Source organism: Gadus chalcogrammus, chromosome 6 (assembly GCF_026213295.1).
Source record: "Gadus chalcogrammus isolate NIFS_2021 chromosome 6, NIFS_Gcha_1.0, whole genome shotgun sequence".
Classification (NCBI taxonomy): Eukaryota; Metazoa; Chordata; class Actinopteri; order Gadiformes; family Gadidae; genus Gadus; species Gadus chalcogrammus.
This window is the reverse complement of record NC_079417.1, coordinates 8324971-8346071: the sequence shown is the minus strand read 5'-3', so window position 1 is coordinate 8346071 and position 21101 is coordinate 8324971. Positions and strand designations below refer to the sequence as shown.

Here is a 21101-nt window from a genome sequence, read left to right as displayed (position 1 = left end):
ATTTCCTTCTCTGCTAATACGTTCCATTCAACAAAACAGACAAACGTCGACCAATCAGGTATCGAAGATCCGGCGCGAGGGTGGGTCTCCCGTTTCGGTTTGCGTTAGTAGCACAACTGCAAGATGGCGGAGCTCGTCGTAAAGCAGAATGGCGATGCCTCTAGAATAAAATGATTTTATAAATGTATTTAAGTTAGTTAGAAAGTAAAGTGAATCCTCGACAATTGGATACAATTTTGGTGAGAATTGGACTGGTTAATTTATCGTGTTATTTTATTTCATAGAGGTAACTGTTACGGTTAATTATTGTGAGTATTAATGGGGCCTGTGTGTTGGCCACATTTAGCCTAATAACTACTAACCTTTTGCTCAAGCATATCTACCATCCCATCTGTACGACCACGCACGGCCATACATTCCGTCCAATTTGTGTGTCGTTTTGCATGGGGGCCGCTGTTTTTGAATTGATTTAAATTGTATTCTCTTTTCTAGCTCTCAGCATTGGAGGATGATCAGTGCCTGCTAGACCCCAACATTAAGCCGAATGCATTGTGATTTCCAATAATTGAGACAGTGATTCTGAAAGCTGTCTACATTAATGAAAAGAACAATGTAGTCAGCTTAGCATATTCAACACCGGTCTATACAGGGACGTCTCTGCATGTGTTCTGAAACCAATCTAGTGTAAACCAGCCTCCCAAGTCAGCCCGATTAAGAAACAATCTGCTTTTTGGTCGTAAACTGTAGGTTCTAACTCAGAAAGAAATGGAGATAGATGATATTTTACCCCCCCTCCCCTTGGAGCCACCTGCCCTCCCTGACGAGGATAGAGCCCCTCCACCACCTCCCCTGCAAACGTCCAGTGACGCAGACGTAATGGACGTTAGCTCTGGTGGTGATGGATACACACACACCCCAGCAGGGCCCGGGGAAGACAAATGCCCTCATCAACAACCACATCAGCTGCAACTTCTGTCCAAAGGCTCTCTTACTTTTTGTAGCCAGCTCTCAGATGAGGCCAGCGCCAGCGGCAGCACATGCCCCAGAACAGCTAGGCACGCGCCGCCAGTCACCAACTTCCTTCCCGACCTCAAGCTGCTCCGAGATGTTAAGATCAGGGTGAGCTTCACGGAGAGCAATAACAGCAGCAGCACTAGCAGTAGTAACAGTACTAGCAAGGACAGGAAGGTGCTATTCACAGGCCTGGAGACACCTGGCTCCTGCCCCATGAATGGTGAGTTGCATGACTCAAGTGAGGCAAGTTTAGGGAATGGGCGACAAGATGATGAAGCCGAGTTAGACCAGGAGAACAAGGTAGAGTTTGCGGTTCTCGACGAACTGGACGACTTCTGCGACAACTTCCTGGACCCGGACGAGCGTGAAGATATGGGCTTCACGTCTGATGTCATAGCTCAGCAGGACCGGGGCGAACAAGAGGCCCTTGGCTACTCCTACGAGGTTTGTGCCCTCGCCTGTTTTGCTTGTGTTGGTATTGCATTTTGTCTGAGCTAGTCCCTTGTTGCCAGACTACAGAGTTTCTTCTTTGATAATCTAGATAATCTGTTATAACAGCTTTGAAACCAACCCTTGATATTAAAGCTATATAGCTTGCACCATGAGAGTTACACAGTGCCTCTCTGAACGTTGAACACGGTTTTACACCAGTATGTTTGGTTGTAAATATGATTACAGTGAAATGTGTCACTATTCTCTTTATATCATTACTCCTTACTCCTGACTTTGATTTTAATGACTTTAAATGTGTGACTACTGACTTCATCCATGAATCATGTTGCTGTTGCCTTTTGAACAGGACACATTTGTTTTCTGGTTATTGTGGTGATATTGATTTCATGTCGGTTCCTTTTTTTTTTTTACAAATATATTTTTGCAATGCGGTGTGGGTGGATTGGTGGGTGGGGGTGTGTGAAGTTATAACATCGTTATAAACAGGTTTTTCGAATATTCATCATACATTGAATTTCTCCCCTTGTGTCCATCTATAGTGTTGCTTCTTGTGGTCATTTACACTAGGAAGCGAAGTTAATCTGTTGTTTCACCTTTCATTTTGATCAATTACAAAAATGCCTTGAGTGTTTTCTCATTGTCGTTATGTGTGTGTGTGTGTGTGTGTGTGTGGAAGCGCTCCCCCCTGGTGTTACCCCTTCCCCTAACCTCACTCTCTTTCAGGAGGAGTTTGACCAGGACGTGGATGCTCTGCTGGAGGAGGGCCTGCCCGTGGCCAAGAAGAGGCGCCTAGCCGAGGACAAGTTTGCCGGGGACAGCGACCATGCCTCGGACGGCGAGGAGGGCGGCGTCCAGCCCATGATGACCAAAATCAAGACCGTGCTCAAGAGTGAGTGGAGGCTGGGCTCTGGGTTCTCCAGGAATCTCTGGAAAAGCACCACTATCTTCGCATTTAGTTCCATGCTGCCATGATGAACTCCACCCATAGTGAAGTTATAATAATAATAATAATAATAATATATTTAATTTGTAGCGCACTTTACATTCAGAAATCTCAAAGTGCTAAAGAGTTTAAGAGAGAGGTAAAAAAAAATAAAACGGTATAGATTTGTGTTGTAGTGCTTTTATAAATGGTTTTAACGTGATACTATTGAAATTCTCCCAAGTTGTGGTCTCGGGGACTCAAATGGTAAGGATGTTTTCTTTTATCTCTTATGTTTGGTACATTTTAACCGAACCACGGAGTGGGTCCTCCTATAATACGTTTATTTGGCCTGTTGTGTATGCACATTGTACGCACATTGTGTGTACGCACACGATCAAGGCAGTGTGGCTGTTTATCTTTGCATAACCTGAATCAACCCATTTTTTTGATTCAGAGTTGTGGTCCCCTGTCCGTCACAGAAGCACCATAGACTGGTTGTAATGCGTGTGTTCTCCGCCACCCCCCCTCTCAGGTCGGGGGCGACCTCCCACCGAGCCCCTTCCGGACGGGTGGATCATGACATTCCACAACTCGGGCATTCCAGTGTACCTGCACCGGGAGACCAGGGTGGTCACGTGGTCCCGGCCTTACTTCCTAGGCACTGGCAGCATCCGGGTAAGGTGGACGGGGGACGTCACGACTACTTCCTATGCAGGTCTCCATGGATACATTTTTAAAAACGCAGAGAATGTGTCACGTTTTAAAAACCAAGTATTAGTGATATAGTATTATGAACTTTTAAGTATGTGGGCCTTTCATGAAACATAAGGACACTTACCTTTAGTAAACGAGGGTAAAGTACATAGGCATGGATTATAAAAAACGTCTTAAACCTCTTGATTGCTACCACTTCATCCTGACCACCTTTTGTAACTAGTACTGATGTGGTTCTCTTGACTAGGGATGCTTCGATGCTCTCCCTACGCATTGTAATGAAGGTCCCATTTGCCCCCATTCACGATCCCCCTCTAATCCTTCTCCCCCCGGTGGTGCAGAAACACGACCCCCCGACCAGCAGCATCCCCTGTCTGCACTACAAGAAGATGAAAATACATGAGGAGAAGGAGCTCAATGGCAATGTGACGCATGATGCAGAGGTGTCCCCCATCGCAGAGGTGTCCCCCGTCGCAGAGGTGTCCTCCAACGAAAAGGTGTCCTCCAACGCAGAGGTGTCCTCCAACGCAGAGGTGTCCTCCAACGCAGAGGTGTCCCCCGCCATGACCACCGACGAGGCCACGGATGACGCTGCTGTCGTCGTTAACAACGGTGGCGGCGTCGAGGCTATGGAGGAGCCGGACTCAACAGCCCAGGAGGACACGGCTCCGGATCAGCAGCAGGAGGAGGAAGGAGAACAGGTCAAGGTTGTCCCCATCGCCTTCCCACGCCCCAAGGGGTTCCCGATGTTTGAGGGAGGCCAGGGCGCCCTGGGGCAGGTCACGGCCAAGGTGGAGGTGTGCAAGGACGAGTCGATAGGTACAACCCCTTCCCCTCTTTACTCGTGAATGAATGAGTGTTCTGTGAGGATTCTGCTGTGGAGTAGTTCCTGCTAACGTTAGCATGAGACTATAGCCTGCTGTCATTTTGGTTTCAATTGACACAGGGTTTAGAAGATAACGGGGGACTGACCAGGGTAGTACGACGTCTGCTCTTTTTTCAAATAAAACCGCTTTTGACGTTGAATTAACGGCCGGCTTGTTTTTTTCCGTGACCCTCATGGTCGCAGGTCTGGAGGACTTCCGCGTTTACCTGGGGAAGTGCTTCGACTTCGAGCAGGTGACCGTGAAGAAGTTCCGCACCTGGGCCGAGCGGCGACAGTTCAACCGGGACATGAAGCGCAAGCAGGCAGAGTCGGAGAGGCCCATCCTCCCCGCCAACCAGAAGTTAATCACGCTGTCCGTACAGGACACGCCCACCAAGAAAGGTACCATGCCCGGAGGGGTTCTCACCATTCATCTCGTCTTTTGAAAATGACAAACCATTGCAACCCAGAGAAAGATGTGTGTCAAAACAGCTGTTTCAGAATTATCTTGAATGGGTAAACCAGATAAAACATAATAAGACATATTTCTTATAATGTTTTAATGCTCACTGAACATGCAGACAATACTCTGTTCTTTGCTGTTCTCTCCAGTCTGGAACTTTTTGTGTCTGCTACATAAAAGTCAAGAGTACATCAACTACTTGCTTTTTCTGAAAGGCAGGTGCTGGTTTGTTCTGCGACATGCATCATGTCTTCCTCTAACACGGTCTGCATAGGCTGGTCCATTCACCATGTTAACACTATTCTTTCTCTTTGTCTTTCTGGTTGAATGATTTCCTGGTTCCTTCAGAGTTTGTGATCAACCCCAATGGTAAATCGGAGGTCTGCATTCTCCACGAGTACATGCAGCGTGTCCTCAAGGTCCGACCCGTTTACAACTTCTTTGAATGTGGTAAGTCTGCTCAGAGCACACACGCGCACTCCTACACGTCGCACACCTCTACAGACACACACAGGCTTCTTGTGTTAATAAGGGTAGATGCCAACAAGTAGCCCTAATGACTTTCAGACTTTCATAAAGTAAACATTAACCTTTTAATGTAAACCCATTGCATTTTGCTTCATACATGTTTTGACTGTTGTCATGTGTGACTCACAGAGAACCCAAGTGAACCCTTCGGCGCGTCGGTCATCATCGATGGAGTGACCTACGGCACCGGAACTGCAAGCAGTAAAAAACTTGCCAAGAATAAAGCTGGTGGGTTCCATTGTGAATTATGGCGTGGTGGGGCCAGTACATGGCGCACGTCGATTACGCATACCAATGTAATTCTGATCATATAATTATCTTAAATAGAGTTTCTTATGTATATTCTCACACACTTTTCTCCAGCCATTGTCTAATGGCGACCAGTTACTACACCATGGATCCACGCCTATGCATAGAAACTTTTTCAAAGATGATGCGAATCATTGAATCGAATGTCCATTGAGGTTATTTGCTATTTATTAACTGGTTCCTGGGCCATTGCAGCTCGAGCCACACTGGAAATCCTCATCCCAGACTTTGTGAAACAGACCTCGGAGGAGAAGCCTGTCGAGGGGGATGAGCTGGAGGTAGGGTCATCTTGGTTCTGAATGACGGTCAACTTAGATCACGTTGAGCTATAGCATTGATTTCCAGCCAAAGGGTACTGGGTTCAAACGCCAATGTCTGCATTCTACCGGAAGGTCCCGTCTACTTAGTGACATTCACTATAAGTCCATTTAGATATAAATGTCTGCTGAATGATGCTAGATAGTAATGTTATAGTCACTATGATCACCAGGGCAGTTGCCTCAGAACTAGACACTTTCTCGTTTTCTTTTGCTCTGTTTTTCTAACTTTGACCTGGCTTGCTCTCTCATTCCATTCCTCTGCGGTTGATGTTAAAGGAGTGCTATGTTTTGTTCCCCACAGTATTTTAATCATATTAGTATTGAAGACTCGCGGGTGTACGAGCTGACCAACAAAGCAGGACTCCTCTCCCCGTATCAGATTCTACACGAGTGCCTTAAAAGGTATGTTTTTAGGTTGTGTTTTATATGCTTTTAAAGTGATCAAGAAAGTGATCATAATCCATGTTCGCAAAACTGTGTGCTCAAGATGCAATAAGATTAGATAAAATAAATAAAAGAAGTCACATATTGTTTGTTGGTGGAGAGGCAGATTTTCTTTTTATTGTTGCATTGGACATCGGTTGAATTGTCGTCTTGTTGCAACAGAAACCACGGGATGGGGGACACCAGCATCAAGTTTGAGGTGATCCCCGGGAAGAACCAGAAGAGCGAGTATGTGATGACCTGTGGGAAGCACACCGTGCGTGGCTGGTGTGAGTACACACGCACACACGCTCACACTCACTCGCTCATCCGTAATGATGAAACCAATATTGGATTTGTTTTTGTTTTTTTTAATTATTATTATTACTCAGACAAAGCAAGCCGTTTTTAATACTACCTTTGGGCTCTGGGGCTCATTGAGTATCCGTCGTTATAAACCGTATCTATAATGTGCAAAAGTGTCTCTAAAGTGTGCACTTGTTGTGGGCCCTTCCTGCAGGTAAGAACAAGCGTGTGGGCAAGCAGCTGGCGTCCCAGAAGATCCTCCAGATGCTGCACCCCCACGTGAAGAACTGGGGCTCCCTACTCCGCATGTACGGCCGGGAGAGCAACAAGATGGTGAAGAAGGTATGGACGCATCACACGCTTCCTTAACAAAAAGCTATTTTTAACCTGTCTCCGTGCCATTTAAAGTCCACAATGTCCTAATTTTCTTTTAATGACTACCCTGATTTGTGTTCTGAATCCACATGTTTAATCCCTTCCAGGAGAATTCGGACAAGAGTGTGATTGAGCTCCAGCAGTATGCCAGAAAAAACAAGCCAAACCTTCACATCCTCAACAAACTGCAAGAAGAAATGACGAAGCTGGCCAAGGAGAGGGTAGGAAACGACATCTCTCAATTACAGAAGAACTGTATGACTTGCCGTCTGGAGGTCATATTAAACATCATCATGGGGATTTTTATTTCACATTCAATTTGGTGAACCACTCAATCTCCAAGGTGGCACACCCGTATTGAACTCGTGTCGTATTTTCTATTTCTATCGCTTTCCAAAAACGTACTGGTTATAATGACTCAATGTGCTTGTCTTTTCAGGAGGAGACCAGGAAGAAGCCCAAGATGACTATCATGGAGTCCGCCCAGCCAGGCAGCCAGCCCCTCTGCACGGTGGACGTCTAAGTCCAGCAAGCACTGAAGCCCGACACTGTAACACAAACATCCACACATACACACACCATCCTTCACCGTCTTAGACCACGCCCCGGAGACACAATGGCAATACCGCAACGCACCTGAGTAGCCGCTCCGCTTGTACCCACCTGCCGTGTGTTTGTTAGTTTTTCGTTGGCTATGTGGTCGCTGTGAAGGGTCACTTCCAGGGTCCTAGAGCAGGTGTCCTCTACCTCTCGATGCACGGCACCAACAGCACTTGACAAAAACATCATGGGACACGATGCAACGATGTTGTGCGTCCTCCCCTCAACGGCACCATTTTGTTTGTGGTTTTCCGATCGGGAAGCCACGATCTACCGTGTCTGGCTTGTTTGTTCTCCAGATGTTTTGAAAGGGATTGACACATTACACACTTGTATACTTCTACCACGTGTTTTTAATAGGAAAAAAGTTAATGAAGTGTTTGTTTGGTATTTTTATTCTTGGTGTTTAGTATTTTAGGCCACTACGGATGTTTCTTTGTTTTTGTTTTGTGTTGCTCTTCTGAAGGTAAGGCAGTGGGTTCCACCATGAGATTTCGTTTTGTGGCGTGACCTATTCAACAAACTGCTTATGCACTCTTGGCCTTTTCAAAGGGCGTCTAAACATGCTGTTAAGACAACAAGTGCTGCATTCAAACAGGATGGGAGTATTGAGTTTTTCTTTGTTACGAGACTTGTTGCCTTTTGGAAACATATCAGCAGAGCGCCGTTGACGCTGCTCCGTCAAGCTAGTGTCTTGCTCTTTACACTAGCATTGCAGAAACCGAAGCACAGGGCCAAAAAGTACTGTAAGGGGAGATGCACATGGTGTGAGTTCATTTTTGTTTTTCTTTAGGTGTTAGATTTAAACATGCTTAGCTTTTTATGGCAAACAGCCAATGCCGTGTATTTTTGAACCATTTAGCTCGATGTGGTTGTTGCTTTGCGAACATTTGTTTTTTGTGCCCCTGTTGAATTAAGCTTCATGTTGCCTTAGTTGACTCATTTCATGAAGGGCTCTGAATGTGTAAATTGGACCTAAAAAATAAAGCATTTATTTAGCCAATTTTATTGGTGACGCCTATATTACAACAAAGAATAGAAATGCCTAAAGCATGTGCATATTTTTGATAGATGGGTGGTCCATCATGCTCACATCAATCTGCCATAGTCATGTTGTGACTGTTGATCACGTATCCTAGTCCGATTTTCACGATTTTTCTAAACAATTAGATAACTTACCTCCTACAGAAATAAGTTTTACACAAAATAAACGGTACATACCAAAGCTTAAATAGTCTCTTACAGAAACACTTCATGTTGCAAACTAAGTATATTACCAGTGGTTTGCGAAAACTGGAAAAACTGCTTTGTATTTGTGTTTAAGTAGTTGGCTTGTGCATTTATTTTCTTGAATGTTAATGGCATAGCGACATTTCTTGAACAAGGCTTTGCTGGTAGGAGTAGATGGCTTGAATGTGTGTGCTTTCCTCCCTTCTGTTCTGTCTTGCCAAGTGTTTGTGGAAAGAAGTTTACACTTGTTGCGATGGAGTTGTACCTCCAGATTGTCTGCTTGATATGTCGCTGCCTAAATGAAGTAATGATTACAACTTGAGCGCTATGACTATAGGGGTATTCAATATGCAAATAAATTGTCTTGACTAACTTGTGGTTCTGTCTTTTATTAATCAAACGAACACCTTTTGACAAAACCAGGTTGTTTTTAATTAAAATAAAAAAACATTTCCAACAAACGTAAATTTCTTCATCAAAACAAATAAAGACGAATTAAGAAGAGTAGGTATGTGTCCTGCAAGTATCTATAGCCGTATGATTACAGTATTAGCAGTGTGCATTGGTTATCTAGAAAGCCGTGTCGATGCCATCCACTTATGCTATTGGGCCTTGGCCACAGCCTCTTCCTGCTTGTCTGCAGCGTTCTGGGAGCTGTAGTCCAGCCTCTCCAGCAGCAGAACCATCTCCATGTGGACGGTCTGAGGGAAGAGGTCCACGGCCATGCAGCGCACAGGCCTGAAAGGTGCTCCGCGCACCCGGTTGGATGGTGCTCTGCACAGACTGGAGAAGCAGTGGTTATAATGGCATCCGTGTAGAAATGTTCTCAAAAATGGATGTTATTGGATTACAGATAGTTCTGAGATTGGGTAAGAGCCCTTTTTATGCAAGCAGTTTTATATTATTTTTTATGATTGGGACCGTGAGAGGGTCAAACTCACTCAATGAAGTTTGCCATGGCGGCCTTGGCATTGCAGGACACGTACACCAGCCTCTTGAGGTGTTCGGCTCTCCGGATGGCCAGCACAACTTTAGAGTCTTCAGGAAAAAAATAACATTACTAGTCTTGACCCAATAGGTGACAATTTCATCCACTCAAATAACCCACTAAAAATGAAAGGAACATTTCTCATTAGGTGAAAAGATATGTTTAAGTGGGTTCAACTCATGCCACATACGTAAGCCGGCTCTGGGCGGGTCGACGATGGCGGTAACGTTGGGCGACACCAGAGCATTGAGGATTTTGGGGAACAAGTCCTCTGCCTTTCCACAGTGGAACTCCACATTGGTCAGACCTGAGAAACAGAGAACCACAGAAACCAATCATCCAGGAGTCAAAAAACAATCCTCATGTTAGAGCTAAATTAAAGAAGGCTTAATATGCTGCGTCGTTAACAATGAAAATATACAGCTCTGGCAAAAGGATAACTACAAAAAAAATAAATAATAATAACCTTGTGGTTATAAGGTATAGCAAAGGCTTGTAACACAAATAACCATAGCGTAAACCTCAACCACATTTGAAGCAATGTCTTCAAGCCAGTGTCCGTACCATTGAGCTTAGCGTTGTGTTTAGCGTCTTCCACAGCCTCTTTGCACATCTCGATACCAATCACCTTCTTGACCCTCTGGAGACGTTAAAGACATGATTCAAATGTACACGGTCAAATGTAGATGACCCGTCCAATGGTTTGGTGTTAACGAACAACGTTAAAGGGTACCTTTGCCAGGGATAGGCCGATGGTCCCGGTGCCGCAGCAGACATCCAGCACCGTGCTGTCCTGGTCCAGCTGTGCCCACTCCCCCACTTTTGAGTAGAGCACCTCTGCCCCTGCTGTGTTAACCTGGCACACAAACACACACACACACACTCTTACACACTAGCCCTCCTGGCCGGGCTGGCCCAACTTTAAAGGCTTTTTTCTTTCTTCTTTATTTCTCACTGATTTACATGTCGATTTAAACAAAGCAACCAAAACCTTTGGTATCATTAAAAGGTATCAGCGATGTTGAGTAACGTCACTTCTGTTGGTATTTGAAGCGAGGTCCCAAAACAAACAGAGCCAGCTCTCCCAGCTCGCTCCCTTCCGTGTTTCGTGCGGCCAGTAAAAATGATCATGAACACCCAACCCTCGTCGGTGATTGGTTTGAAGACTATATTTTGGTTTTGCGTGGTTGGTAGTACCATTTGTTTTTGTGTACGATCTCGGAGCATAGGCTGCCTACAGAGACGCGTTTTTTTGATGGCCTGCTTATTGGGCGGGCAGCTAGCGGATCGTGAGGAAAGATCAGGTGAATGTGATCATTTATGTTTCGGCCTAGAATCGCTGATACAACCTTTAATGAGCAGGGAGGGGTTACGGCTTCTTGCTCAGGGGTGCCTACAGGTAGAATGAACAATGGGTTTGACCTCTGAATATTTCGGCTGGGAGTCCAGCCCCCCATTGGCTACACAACCTTGCATCAACGTGATGGTATGCATGTACGTGAAAGTCTGTTGGTGTGGCGAGCTACCTGGAAGAAGGATTGAGGAGATATCCGGAACTTCAGCCCTAGGAGTTCTTCCTGGATGGAACTCTCTCCGTCCACCAGCTCACAGGGGCTGTCCTCTGGTTTGGGGGCGGTCCTTTCGACAGAGAAGGGGTCATGGGAGGCTGGATGATGAGAACTGAACGCCCCCAACTGTGAGCTTCCCTTTAAATGTTAATAAAAAGGCATCGGCCCGTGAAAGTCAATACGCTGATAAAACTAATCATGAAAATGTTGTAATGTTATTCTTAGATCTGTGAATGTGTGATGAAGATCTGAAAAGGGGGAATCTTAATCCTATGTGGGAAATCTGATGACACAGGTAGGCAATTAGTTTAATTATTAATCTGTTAAATTATTCTTTGTGCACTGATGGAGACTGCTACAAAAGCATCCCAATAGTAAGAAAAGTGCAATGGACAACACACAAGGCCTGGCAATGTCTTAACAAGTAATGTCCCAGCTTCCTTCCTTGCTTTACACACACTTACTTAATGGCAAGTACTCATACAGTAATAATATTGGTACAGTGGTTCATTTCTGACCTTTGACCTTCTCTGACAAAGTAAAGGGAGGTCACCCCGCTGTCTGCCCCCTCTCCTTCTGTGAAGAACTTCTTCAATGAGTTTTTAAGGGCGTCCAGCTCCTCCTCTGCAAGTTTCTGTAGAAATCCACAAAGAGGGGAGAGATCGAGAAAAAAAACAGCTGCCAATATTTTTGGCATTTTTGGTTTAAGCATCACATTTACTTGAAACCACGCCTAACTGAACAGACGAGACCTCACCACAAATCTCATATTTAAATTGATGGTTTTGCATTTGGTTTCTAAACCAAAAAGTTGTAGTTTGAGCACCTGTGGGTTGAAGTAGATCATGGCCATAGCCTGCTTGGTCCTGCTGGTGCGCACTGTGAGCTGCTTCCAGTGGCCGTCGTACGTCTCAGGACTGTACGTAGAGTACTCGGTGGTCCTGTGCGGGAAAACGTATCACGCATCAAAACGTACGTTCGTACTCATATTTTTCAAAAGATTTGCATTCAAGTCTGAACATAACGGGCAGTAGGTCTAGTGATGACCTACTGCCCGTCCAGAACACACCATGTGTAGAATGTAGCATGTGCGGACAATAATGTTTACTACTCGCTATGGTTTACTTTTAGCTTTCTACTACTCATCAACATCCATTATTTATAGATTTATGCATATTCTCATACCACTACGCTGTTTTAATGTTATAACTGTACCGTTCTTCTTTTCTTTCTTCTTTCTTTTTATTTATTATACAGGAAAGTATAAGAAGTAACAAAGTTACAATATAAAACGGGCCTGTCCCAGTAAAATAACTGATTACCAGCAGGTTCCTGTTCTGCAGCACATATAACATACAGGGACAAGGCACATCGCACGTCACATTTACATACAACACATAATCTTCTGCGGTGACACCAAAATTTCCCATCTTGGATTAATCCATTACTGATCGTATTTTATTGATAGAGGACAACATTGCGCGTAAACCATGGCTACCTGATGAACTTCTGGAAGGCAGCAACCACTCTCTTGGCCTCGGCAGAGACGTGGGTGGTCTCGGCTGGCCCCACCACGGCGCAGGAGCCCCCCTTGTACTTCCCCAGGCGGAACCCGACGGTCTTGTCCTCGCCGTCTGCGCCCATTGAGATCAGGAACTCGCACTTGTTTCTGTATTCCGTCTGCAAGCGCACAGAAAGCAGAACACGGCTTTGGATGGGATTTATGTGGGGCTTGAGATGAAGAAGGGATTCATAGCGGAAATAAACATAAATATGCAAGGGATTATACTACAACAGTATGCTGTAGTGTAGTGGTACGCTGCGTCGCTGTAGTAGTGGAGCAATGGCGGTCATCATTGCGAGAATGAACCGTGACCGACCCCTCCGCCTCGTGTTGGTGTACTGCGTCACCCTGAAGAGGTGTAATGACCGGCTCATTGTACGTTATCCCACTTATTACACGGATACTTACTAAAGATTTCCATCGTTTGAAACGATGTCAAAAGGAAATGTGTTTTATGTATTTTAAATCTAAATGTATTGCTGCCGCTAAAAAATATATATATTTGGAAATAGTGATGAATGCCGTGATTGAAGGGTTCAGAATAGAGTATTCATCAACGCCATGTAAAAAATTAAATAACATTTATAGCAGACAGAAAACGTTCAGAAACAATTAAAAATTATAATTTCCATAATTGTAATCCATATTTAGTCAGGTTGCCCATTGGTAGACAGCATACAGTGGGATTTGAGCCCAGAAATGTTTTTCTGGGAGGGAAACCCTTTAACCACTACTCCACGATCTTATAATAAAAATGATCCAAGATGCCTAAATGACTTGGTGCTCAGGGTAGTGAACGTACCAGTGAAGGAGATGGTTGAATGTCTTCCAGTGGGCAACACATGTTGTTATATTTTCCTTTCTGAGCAAAAAGCCAGGGCGCCATGGCTTTGTTGGTGTTGCCGATCTCTCTAAAAGAAACGAGAGCAAAGTTAACCCGATGTCATCAGGAGCCATAACGCAAGAAGAAGTCTGACACCTCATTAAAATTCTAGTTAAGCTCCTGAATCGTCCAATGCTAAAAGTTAGTTTACAATTTCTATAACCACGATTAAACAACATGGCTTACGTCAGGTACTTTAAATGATCTTCCATGACCGTAACAAAAACAAAAGCAGGCATTGTGTAAACTGCTTGCTCAAGGATGCAAAGTCATTGGCAATCAAACCAAGAACTTTTAAAACTGGGACAATATCGAGTGCACCCTTGTAGCGCTAGTCTCTCAAGCTACCACTCAGCAGCTCTTACTTGGCCAGCCTCTGCAGAACGCCCTCCACCTCCTGCTGTTTGCGCCGCAGCTGCTCCTCATAGGGCACCTTCCACAAAGGAGTCACCACGTTGGCTATCTGGACACTGAAGGGCTCGCTGTCCTCCTCCACGTCCTGTCTCTTGGCGGCTGGTCCACCTCTGGAGCTCTGCCCGCCCTCCTCTCCATCGCCCTCCTCCTGTTGCTGCTTCCTCTTCCTTTGGATGGGGTCGGCCTTGGGCTTGGCCAGTCGGACACTGAGCACCTGGCCCTTCCAGAGCATGCCGTGGACCATCTTCATGGCCTTGTCGCGCTCCTCCTCGTTCATGAAGGTGACGAAGGCAAACGTCTGCCTGCCAAACAGCTTGATCTTGTGCGGGCTGAGGCCGTGCCTTGACAGGAACTTCTTGAGGTCGTTGAAGCCCACAAACTTAGGCAGGTTCTGGATCTCCACCTTGTAGATCTCGGAGGTGAAGAGCTCATCTTTGATGTAGTTGTACAAGCTGGGTTCTGAGTCAGACTTGCCAACCTCTGCTTGTTTGGTCACTGGGTTTTCGATGGTGGTCGCGGAGTCTTCTGTGGGGTCATCAGATGGTTCCATGATTTTTGGTGCTGCTGGTGGTGGCTCAACCATGGGGTTCTAGGGCTGCACGATATGGGCAAAATATGATATCCCGATATTTTTTGGCTGAATGGCGATATACGATATATATCTCGATATTTTCTATAGAGTGGGTTAGATGTTTTTTATGCAAGTCAAAAACCACATGTGAGATGTTGCAAGCACTTATATTAAAACATAGGTCCATATGACTGCAACATGTGATTTTGTATCGTTATTTTCAACAGAATTCAATGAACATGTAAAAAATAAAAAGGGATGTTTTTCACCTTCTTCACAAAATAATCACCTATGCAAAACAATATAAAGCTGTAGGTTACACACATTAGCTACCATTAAGAGCATTGGCTTCGTCGCATTGTCCTGCGTACTACGGTGAGGGTTTCAGTGCGCCGTAACTTTAATCCCCCGCCCCCTCCCTTCTCCGTTCCATTTGGGAACATGTTTGGTTTCATTTCGCTTGTTTCGTATATTTTAATTAATTAATTAAGAGCGTCACCAGAGGGCGCCCCCAACACATTTGCCGATCGCCGGCCCTGGTTTCGGGGCAGAAGAAGCTGTCGCGGCCGGTGATGCAGCAGCACAGCCACGGAGTTTTACGCATTCCTCATACTGCACTTTGTGCCGCTGCTGTAAATGGTGGAACAGATTTGTCGTGCTTCCACTTTTAGTCGCAACGGTTTTGCTACACTCTACAGATGACCTGCAGCTGCTGCTCATCTGTTTTTTTTAAACCCAAACTATTTCGACATTATAGAGCCGTTGTTTCTCCTCTTTGAAACAATTTCGTCTCCCGCCGCCGTCTCGTTTTCTTTCCGGGTATCATCCATGCTTGTTGTGTTGTGAGGGGGCGGCGGGGGTGGGAATGAGGTGTCTTTGCACACAGAGGGGGAGGGGTCGCGCTCACAGTCTCCAAGGCAAGCGCTGTAGACGCTTGAGCGGGAAACGGACCATTTTAACGCATATCGATATAAACGATATTGTCAAATCTTGTATCCCCTTGGAAATTATATCGATATATCGTACATAGCCGATATATCCTGCAGCCCTAGGTTCTATCAACAACCGCTATTTGGATCTGTAAAGGGCAGAGTAGCCAGTTAGCCTCAGTTCTGATGTGTATCTTAACTGATTTTCAACCGTATAACTACGTTTTTAGATTTAGGGGTGGTGGCAATTACATCAGAATATTTCATCCGAAGTGATCTGTGTTGCCATAAGCGAGATATATAAAACAAATATACCACCATCATATCTCGTATATGACATTGCCAACTATAAATAACAGCGACGGAATTAATGAGTTCGGGACGTATTAACCAAATGATAACGTTGGAAAGTTACAATGATTCCCATCCCTAACGTTATATCAAATGCATAGAAACAAGAGCCAAAAATCTTCGGAGGAAAATAGCAGGGACACCTTTTTACGAAGTATTATTTAATTTATAGTTACAGGAGTGCAACAGCATTTTTATTGGTCAGCTATGGTCTAGAAATAGAGGTAAGTACCTATATTTATGTAATTTATCTTAACAGTAGGCTAAGCCCAATAACTACTAGACAAGTTCTGGCTAAAGTGTCTGTAGTTAACACAAACTATTCAAATGGTCTCAACAGACGGATTTCACGTGAGAAGGCATGCAAGCCTTCTGCAGAAATGGTTTGATTTATAAATGTTGCCTACCTTTTCAATAGCGACCACAGGGCGCTGCCATGTTACTTTATCCACGTGCAGCAGTGGACTCTGACGCAGACGTGGATCTATCTTCTGTAACCACTCCCCTTTGTTGCCGTTGTCGCAAATAAAGAGAATAAATAAATAAAGAGATACAGTTGTATAATCTTTGTCACAAATGTTGTAATAGTTCAATAAAATAAACAATCGTGGCGTTGATTATATTGCAACACTTGTAAAAGACATAGAAACATATATCATAATAAAATCAAAACACAAACATGAAATAACAAACAGGACACCAATAATTAATTATTATGTATTTAGAAATAAAAAAACCTGCGACTACACAATTCTGCTGGCATTATTTTTTACTTACCACAAGTTCATATATTTACATAAATCAGCAAATAATGTTCATAAATAAGATCGATAAAGACATGTTTAGAATCCATCATCCAGATTTTGTTTTAAATATTATTGTTGTTTTTAATATCGAATATGTATTACTTCATATACATTTTATTTAATATAAACTATTATTGACTAAACTAATCTCCTGCCGGAATGTGGGCGCGGGCAAGCATAGGAAATTCGGCGCGCGAAACCGACAGCAGGAAGGAACACAGGACTCGACGGCGACGTAAGCACCGAGTCTATCTAACTTAATCCATAATCGACAAACATCTACATTAATATGGCAGATCCCAAGGTGAGTTTGCGTCTCCTAGATAGTGTTAAGTGTTATGGCAATATATACATTAGCATTTTTTATGGACAAAGGTGTGTTTAGCCTCGTTCGTCAAAGTTTGAAAGGGAGGCTACAACCAAAAATGCCGGCAAAGATTTGCCGTGTCGTAATAAACAACATAAATTGAATCATGTGGAACGATTTCAAGCAGGACATCGTATTTCAAAGATGTATATATTATCGTTACGTGCATTAATGCAGTCTGTTGAGAGGTTTGCCGCCCGTTATAGAGTTGGGCATCTTATAAATGAACACGGTAGACTGCATGCTTGCAATAGCCATTGAAGAGTTACCATCTCCCGTTAAACGTCGAAAGGCGTAACATTAATGAGATGATCGACTGAGTCGATTCTATCCATGCTATGGTATTAGCATTTAATCGAAGTAATGCAGAAGTAAACGCTTGCCAGGTGCTTTGCCTTTGTCTCCCCACCCTGTTAGTAGTTGCTACATGGATTGCTAACGCTAGCTTAACTGGCTACTTTCCTCAAATGCATTCAGTCATGGTGAGCTAAGAATGAAGAGAGATGTGCCAGCAACCTAAGTGGCATTTCAGTATAGCTGAAGTGAATATGACGATCTTGACAAATATGGCTAAGAAATGGTTGTCATAGGCAGGCTCGCTTAGTTGAACTGAATTGCAACACTTGCTACTAGATGGCTAATGCTAGCCGTGAGGGGCCCAATGGCATTTTGCTAGTATGCCACTGAAGTTGAAATAATCCGTCGCAAGTTTGCAGGAACCTTTTTATTTTAGACAAATAACCATCCTGGTACATCCCGTGGGCTTATCTAGATCGTGATTGCCCGAATACGCAATTGTAGGTAGCAAACTAGCGACATATTTACATCTACTCGTTGCTCTAACGTTAGCGGATTCATAAGTATTTGGGGAAACTCAAAGCCCACCCTTTTGTTTCCAGTTAACTCAAAGATAACACAATTTCTCTAAATTCACTGCAAGTGCAATTATTAAACGGATACATTAAACTGATCTCGCCCATAAAGACAGAAACCAACTAAACCAATATAGTTTTCTAAATGTATTTCCATACCATGCTATACATTTTTTTTTTTCGTTTTTTCAAGTGTATGCTTGTTGTGCATTTGCAATCGCAAAATCTTTCCGCACATGAAGTTGCTTGGCTCAGCAGCAGCAATGTTCAACAGGTTCCCATAACAAAAGCCCAAACTAACAAGCATGAGCTCTTAAATCCCTCCATTTGCCAGCGTTTAGATGACACGCCCTCTATTTCGACCAACGTTCCCAGACTTTTATGTACATGATCACGTGATGATGATGATTATCTTTACAGGACGCACAAGAAGAACATGATCCAGACACTGCAGAAGACTCCAACCATGACCCCCAATTTGAGCCCATCGTCTCCCTCCCTGAGCAGGAGGTGAAGACACTAGAGGAGGATGAGGAGGAGCTTTTCAAAATGTAAGCATCCCCAAAAAATCCTTTACATACAAACGTAGTCGTTAAAAGTGTATCCAAGAGCTAAAGAGTTGGATATACCAAATCATTCCAATTTTAGAAGTGATCTGCTGATGCTAGCCTAAAATGAGACCTCAAGCATTGGTGGCAGGGTTTTATACTTATATCTCACCCAACCTACCTTCAGCTGTATTATATATAATATATTTGTACTAGTAGTCTTTTGATGTCACATAATTGATGAGGACAAAATGTAACTTGGCATAATTCATAATCAATAAAGTAAGTATATGGCCTTGCATTTATGCATAAAAAGTAACTACTACTACTAGTTCATCCAAAGTGACAAGTGAGACTGCAAAAAAAGTGCTGAATCCAAATTGGAGTAACGCTGCTAAGGCAGGTTTGTAAAGAACTAGACAAGAGCACAGACTATCAAATGCATGCTCAGTGGAAGGAAACCATTCAAGCGTCTCTCTTGCCTGTTTCCTTCTCCCCCTCCAGGCGGGCCAAGCTCTACCGCTTCTCCTCTGACAACGACCCCCCAGAGTGGAAGGAGAGGGGAACCGGGGACGTGAAGCTGCTGAAACACAAAGAGAAGGGCACCATTCGCTTGCTCATGAGGAGAGACCGGACCTTGAAGATCTGCGCTAATCACCAGAGTGAGCAATTCCATTGATCAATAATAAGAGCCCAAGTGGTCGCTGATGCTTGTTGTAGGTTTCGTGTGCTAACTATGAACAGAATAGGAGGCTCCGTAACGGTTTAATAAAGACATAAATTCCTGTGCAACACTTAACCCATATAAGACTAAATCAATTTCAAATGAGTATATTAAGCTTTGGGTAAGTAGCTTTCTTTGTTCAGCAGTTATCTTTCACTGTTACATTGGTACTCTCAGAAGGTAATCTATAATTGATCGAATATAATGGTTGTTGTACATCTCTCTGTAGCATGCTCGGCATTAACCAGACCCCTCTCCTCTGCGTCTCAGTTACTACGATGATGGAGCTGAAGCCCAACGCTGGCAGTGACAGAGCCTGGGTATGGAACACACTAGCAGACTTTGCAGACGAAAGCCCAAAGCCTGAACTTTTGGCGATACGTTTTCTCAATGCAGAAAGTGAGTATTGGTGCATTCTGGCTTCTTTTGTCTATTTTCTCTGCTCCAAGTGCTGGTCTCTGGATTTAATTAAAAGCCACAGAACGATTTATGGGCAAATTGGAAGATATAGCAATGGCATCTAGTTTAATATGTAGCAAACGTGCTAGTTTTAACTGGCAAAATATTGGAGTAAATGTTGGCTAACATTTTCTTTTTCAGATAAAAAATAAATAAAGATAAAATAAATTTTCAAACTATACAGATGAATGGTGCAGTTATTGTTGAACCTCCGTCAAAGCTTAACATGCAGACAATACTCTGTTCTTTACTGTCACTCCAGTCTAGAACTTTTTATGTCTGCTATATTATCGTCAGAATATATCAACTACTGGCTTTTTCTGAAAAGCAGGTGCTGATATGTTCTGCAACACAAAATCACAGACCCCCCTCTCCATACCGGCCACGAGTTAGCATCTACTCAAGGCTCCGTTCACTGGCTGCAAGCGAACATCTCAGTTCCGTGGGCATTGGTGTTGCTGCTCATCCTATTCCCTGTGTGACGTGGTTGATGTAGTGCGCTGCAGTGTCAAAATTATATCTATCTAATCGTAGTTGACCTCAGAACTGTTCTGCTGAAGGGAAACTGTGGTATAAGATGCACTATCTACCATACAGCTGCAGCCCTCACTTAAGTTAAACAATAGTGTATAAAAAAAAAATACAGATGGCTTTTATCTCTCAAATAAATTGTATTTTGAAACAAGCAGTCTCAGAATTCAGATATGTCCGCATAATGTTTCATTATGCATATTTAACTTAATTAACTCGTACATTTTGAGTAACCCTGATTCTTTTCTCAGATGCCCAGAAATTTAAGGTGAAGTTTGACGAGTGCAAGGAGGAGGTCAGAAAATCGACTGAGGAGGATTCAGGTATGTAACAAAAATATACAATGAGGTGGTTTGACTATAGCCCGGTAAACATGGCTTGGTCTCTCGCTAAGTCTCTACGGTCATAATGAATTGTTCCAGAGGCATCTCTACAAATATCGGTCGTAATGCAAGAAATGGATACTAATAACAAACTGCAAAGATGTCGTTTGTGCACTTGTAGTGAGAGCCATCTTTGCTGCCATACCTGTGATGTATATTTAAGGGGTGTTGCCAGAACTCAATGAACATGCAGACAATACTCTGTTCTTTACTGTCACTCCAGTCTGGAACTTTTTGTGTCTGCTAGATAAATGTCAGAATATATCCACTACTGGCTTTTTCTGAAAAGCTGGATCGGCTATGTTCTGCCACATGTTTTTGAAGTCATTCCGTACCGCAGTCTACGTAGATTGGGCAAGCATTTCTCTCACACAATACCATTTCTAAAGAATGCATTCAATGATAGCATTACGTAATGGACGATGCAAGCTTGCGAGTGCGATAAACTACAAGCCACGGTTCTGGGTTCGATCTCCAATGTCCACAGCCTTACCTGAAGGCTTCCTTGAGCGAGATGCTCAGCCCTACTGTGGGCTTAGAATATCATGTCTCAAATTCAACATGACAACTTCTTCTGGTCCTTCTCTACCACAGATGATGAGACCACAAAGAAAGTGC

The 21101-nt window shown here is 43.8% G+C and overlaps 3 protein-coding genes and 2 non-coding genes across 6 annotated transcripts; 4 read left to right on the top strand and 1 right to left on the bottom strand.

Moving 5' to 3' along the window:
* The first annotated feature begins 91 nt into the window (after positions 1-91).
* LOC130383922 (microprocessor complex subunit DGCR8-like) lies at positions 92-9063 on the top strand. The gene is made up of 14 exons (XM_056591838.1): positions 92-239; positions 493-1458; positions 2191-2356; positions 2925-3067; positions 3448-3925; positions 4176-4373; positions 4783-4884; positions 5092-5190; positions 5467-5549; positions 5893-5993; positions 6198-6304; positions 6535-6662; positions 6803-6916; positions 7135-9063. Exons 2-14 carry the CDS (start codon positions 766-768, stop codon positions 7216-7218), a joined length of 2496 nt encoding a protein of 831 aa, XP_056447813.1. The 5' UTR covers positions 92-239; positions 493-765; the 3' UTR covers positions 7219-9063.
* On the bottom strand, positions 8883-16292 carry LOC130383923 (tRNA (uracil-5-)-methyltransferase homolog A-like). Of its 2 annotated transcripts, XM_056591840.1 has the most exons (13): positions 16201-16274; positions 15566-15591; positions 13894-14528; positions 13448-13556; positions 12580-12761; positions 11908-12022; positions 11600-11715; positions 11040-11151; positions 10247-10369; positions 10078-10153; positions 9704-9820; positions 9467-9563; positions 8883-9308 (listed from the first exon to the last, which is right to left on the bottom strand). In XM_056591840.1, exons 3-13 carry the CDS (start codon positions 14523-14525, stop codon positions 9128-9130), a joined length of 1860 nt encoding a protein of 619 aa, XP_056447815.1. In that variant the 5' UTR covers positions 14526-14528; positions 15566-15591; positions 16201-16274; the 3' UTR covers positions 8883-9127. The 2 variants fall into 2 exon arrangements, with proteins under 2 accessions (XP_056447815.1, XP_056447814.1); XM_056591839.1 differs by lacking the exon at positions 15566-15591 and having other exon boundaries at positions 13894-14537; positions 16201-16292.
* A 486-nt stretch (positions 16293-16778) lies between these two features.
* On the top strand, positions 16779-21094 carry LOC130384284 (ran-specific GTPase-activating protein-like; the record flags this gene model as incomplete). Its single annotated transcript, XM_056592407.1, has 6 exons — positions 16779-16903; positions 18259-18389; positions 18891-19048; positions 19381-19509; positions 20352-20423; positions 21078-21094. Coding segments are annotated over exons 1-6 (522 nt in total), but the record flags the coding sequence as incomplete, so codon positions are not given.
* On the top strand, positions 19798-19926 carry LOC130384982 (small nucleolar RNA SNORA77). The gene has a single exon (XR_008895952.1). It is a non-coding gene; the product is annotated as a small nucleolar RNA SNORA77 (small nucleolar RNA).
* Positions 20673-20799, top strand: LOC130384984 (small nucleolar RNA SNORA77). The gene has a single exon (XR_008895954.1). It is a non-coding gene; the product is annotated as a small nucleolar RNA SNORA77 (small nucleolar RNA).
* Positions 21095-21101: the final 7 nt, after the last annotated feature.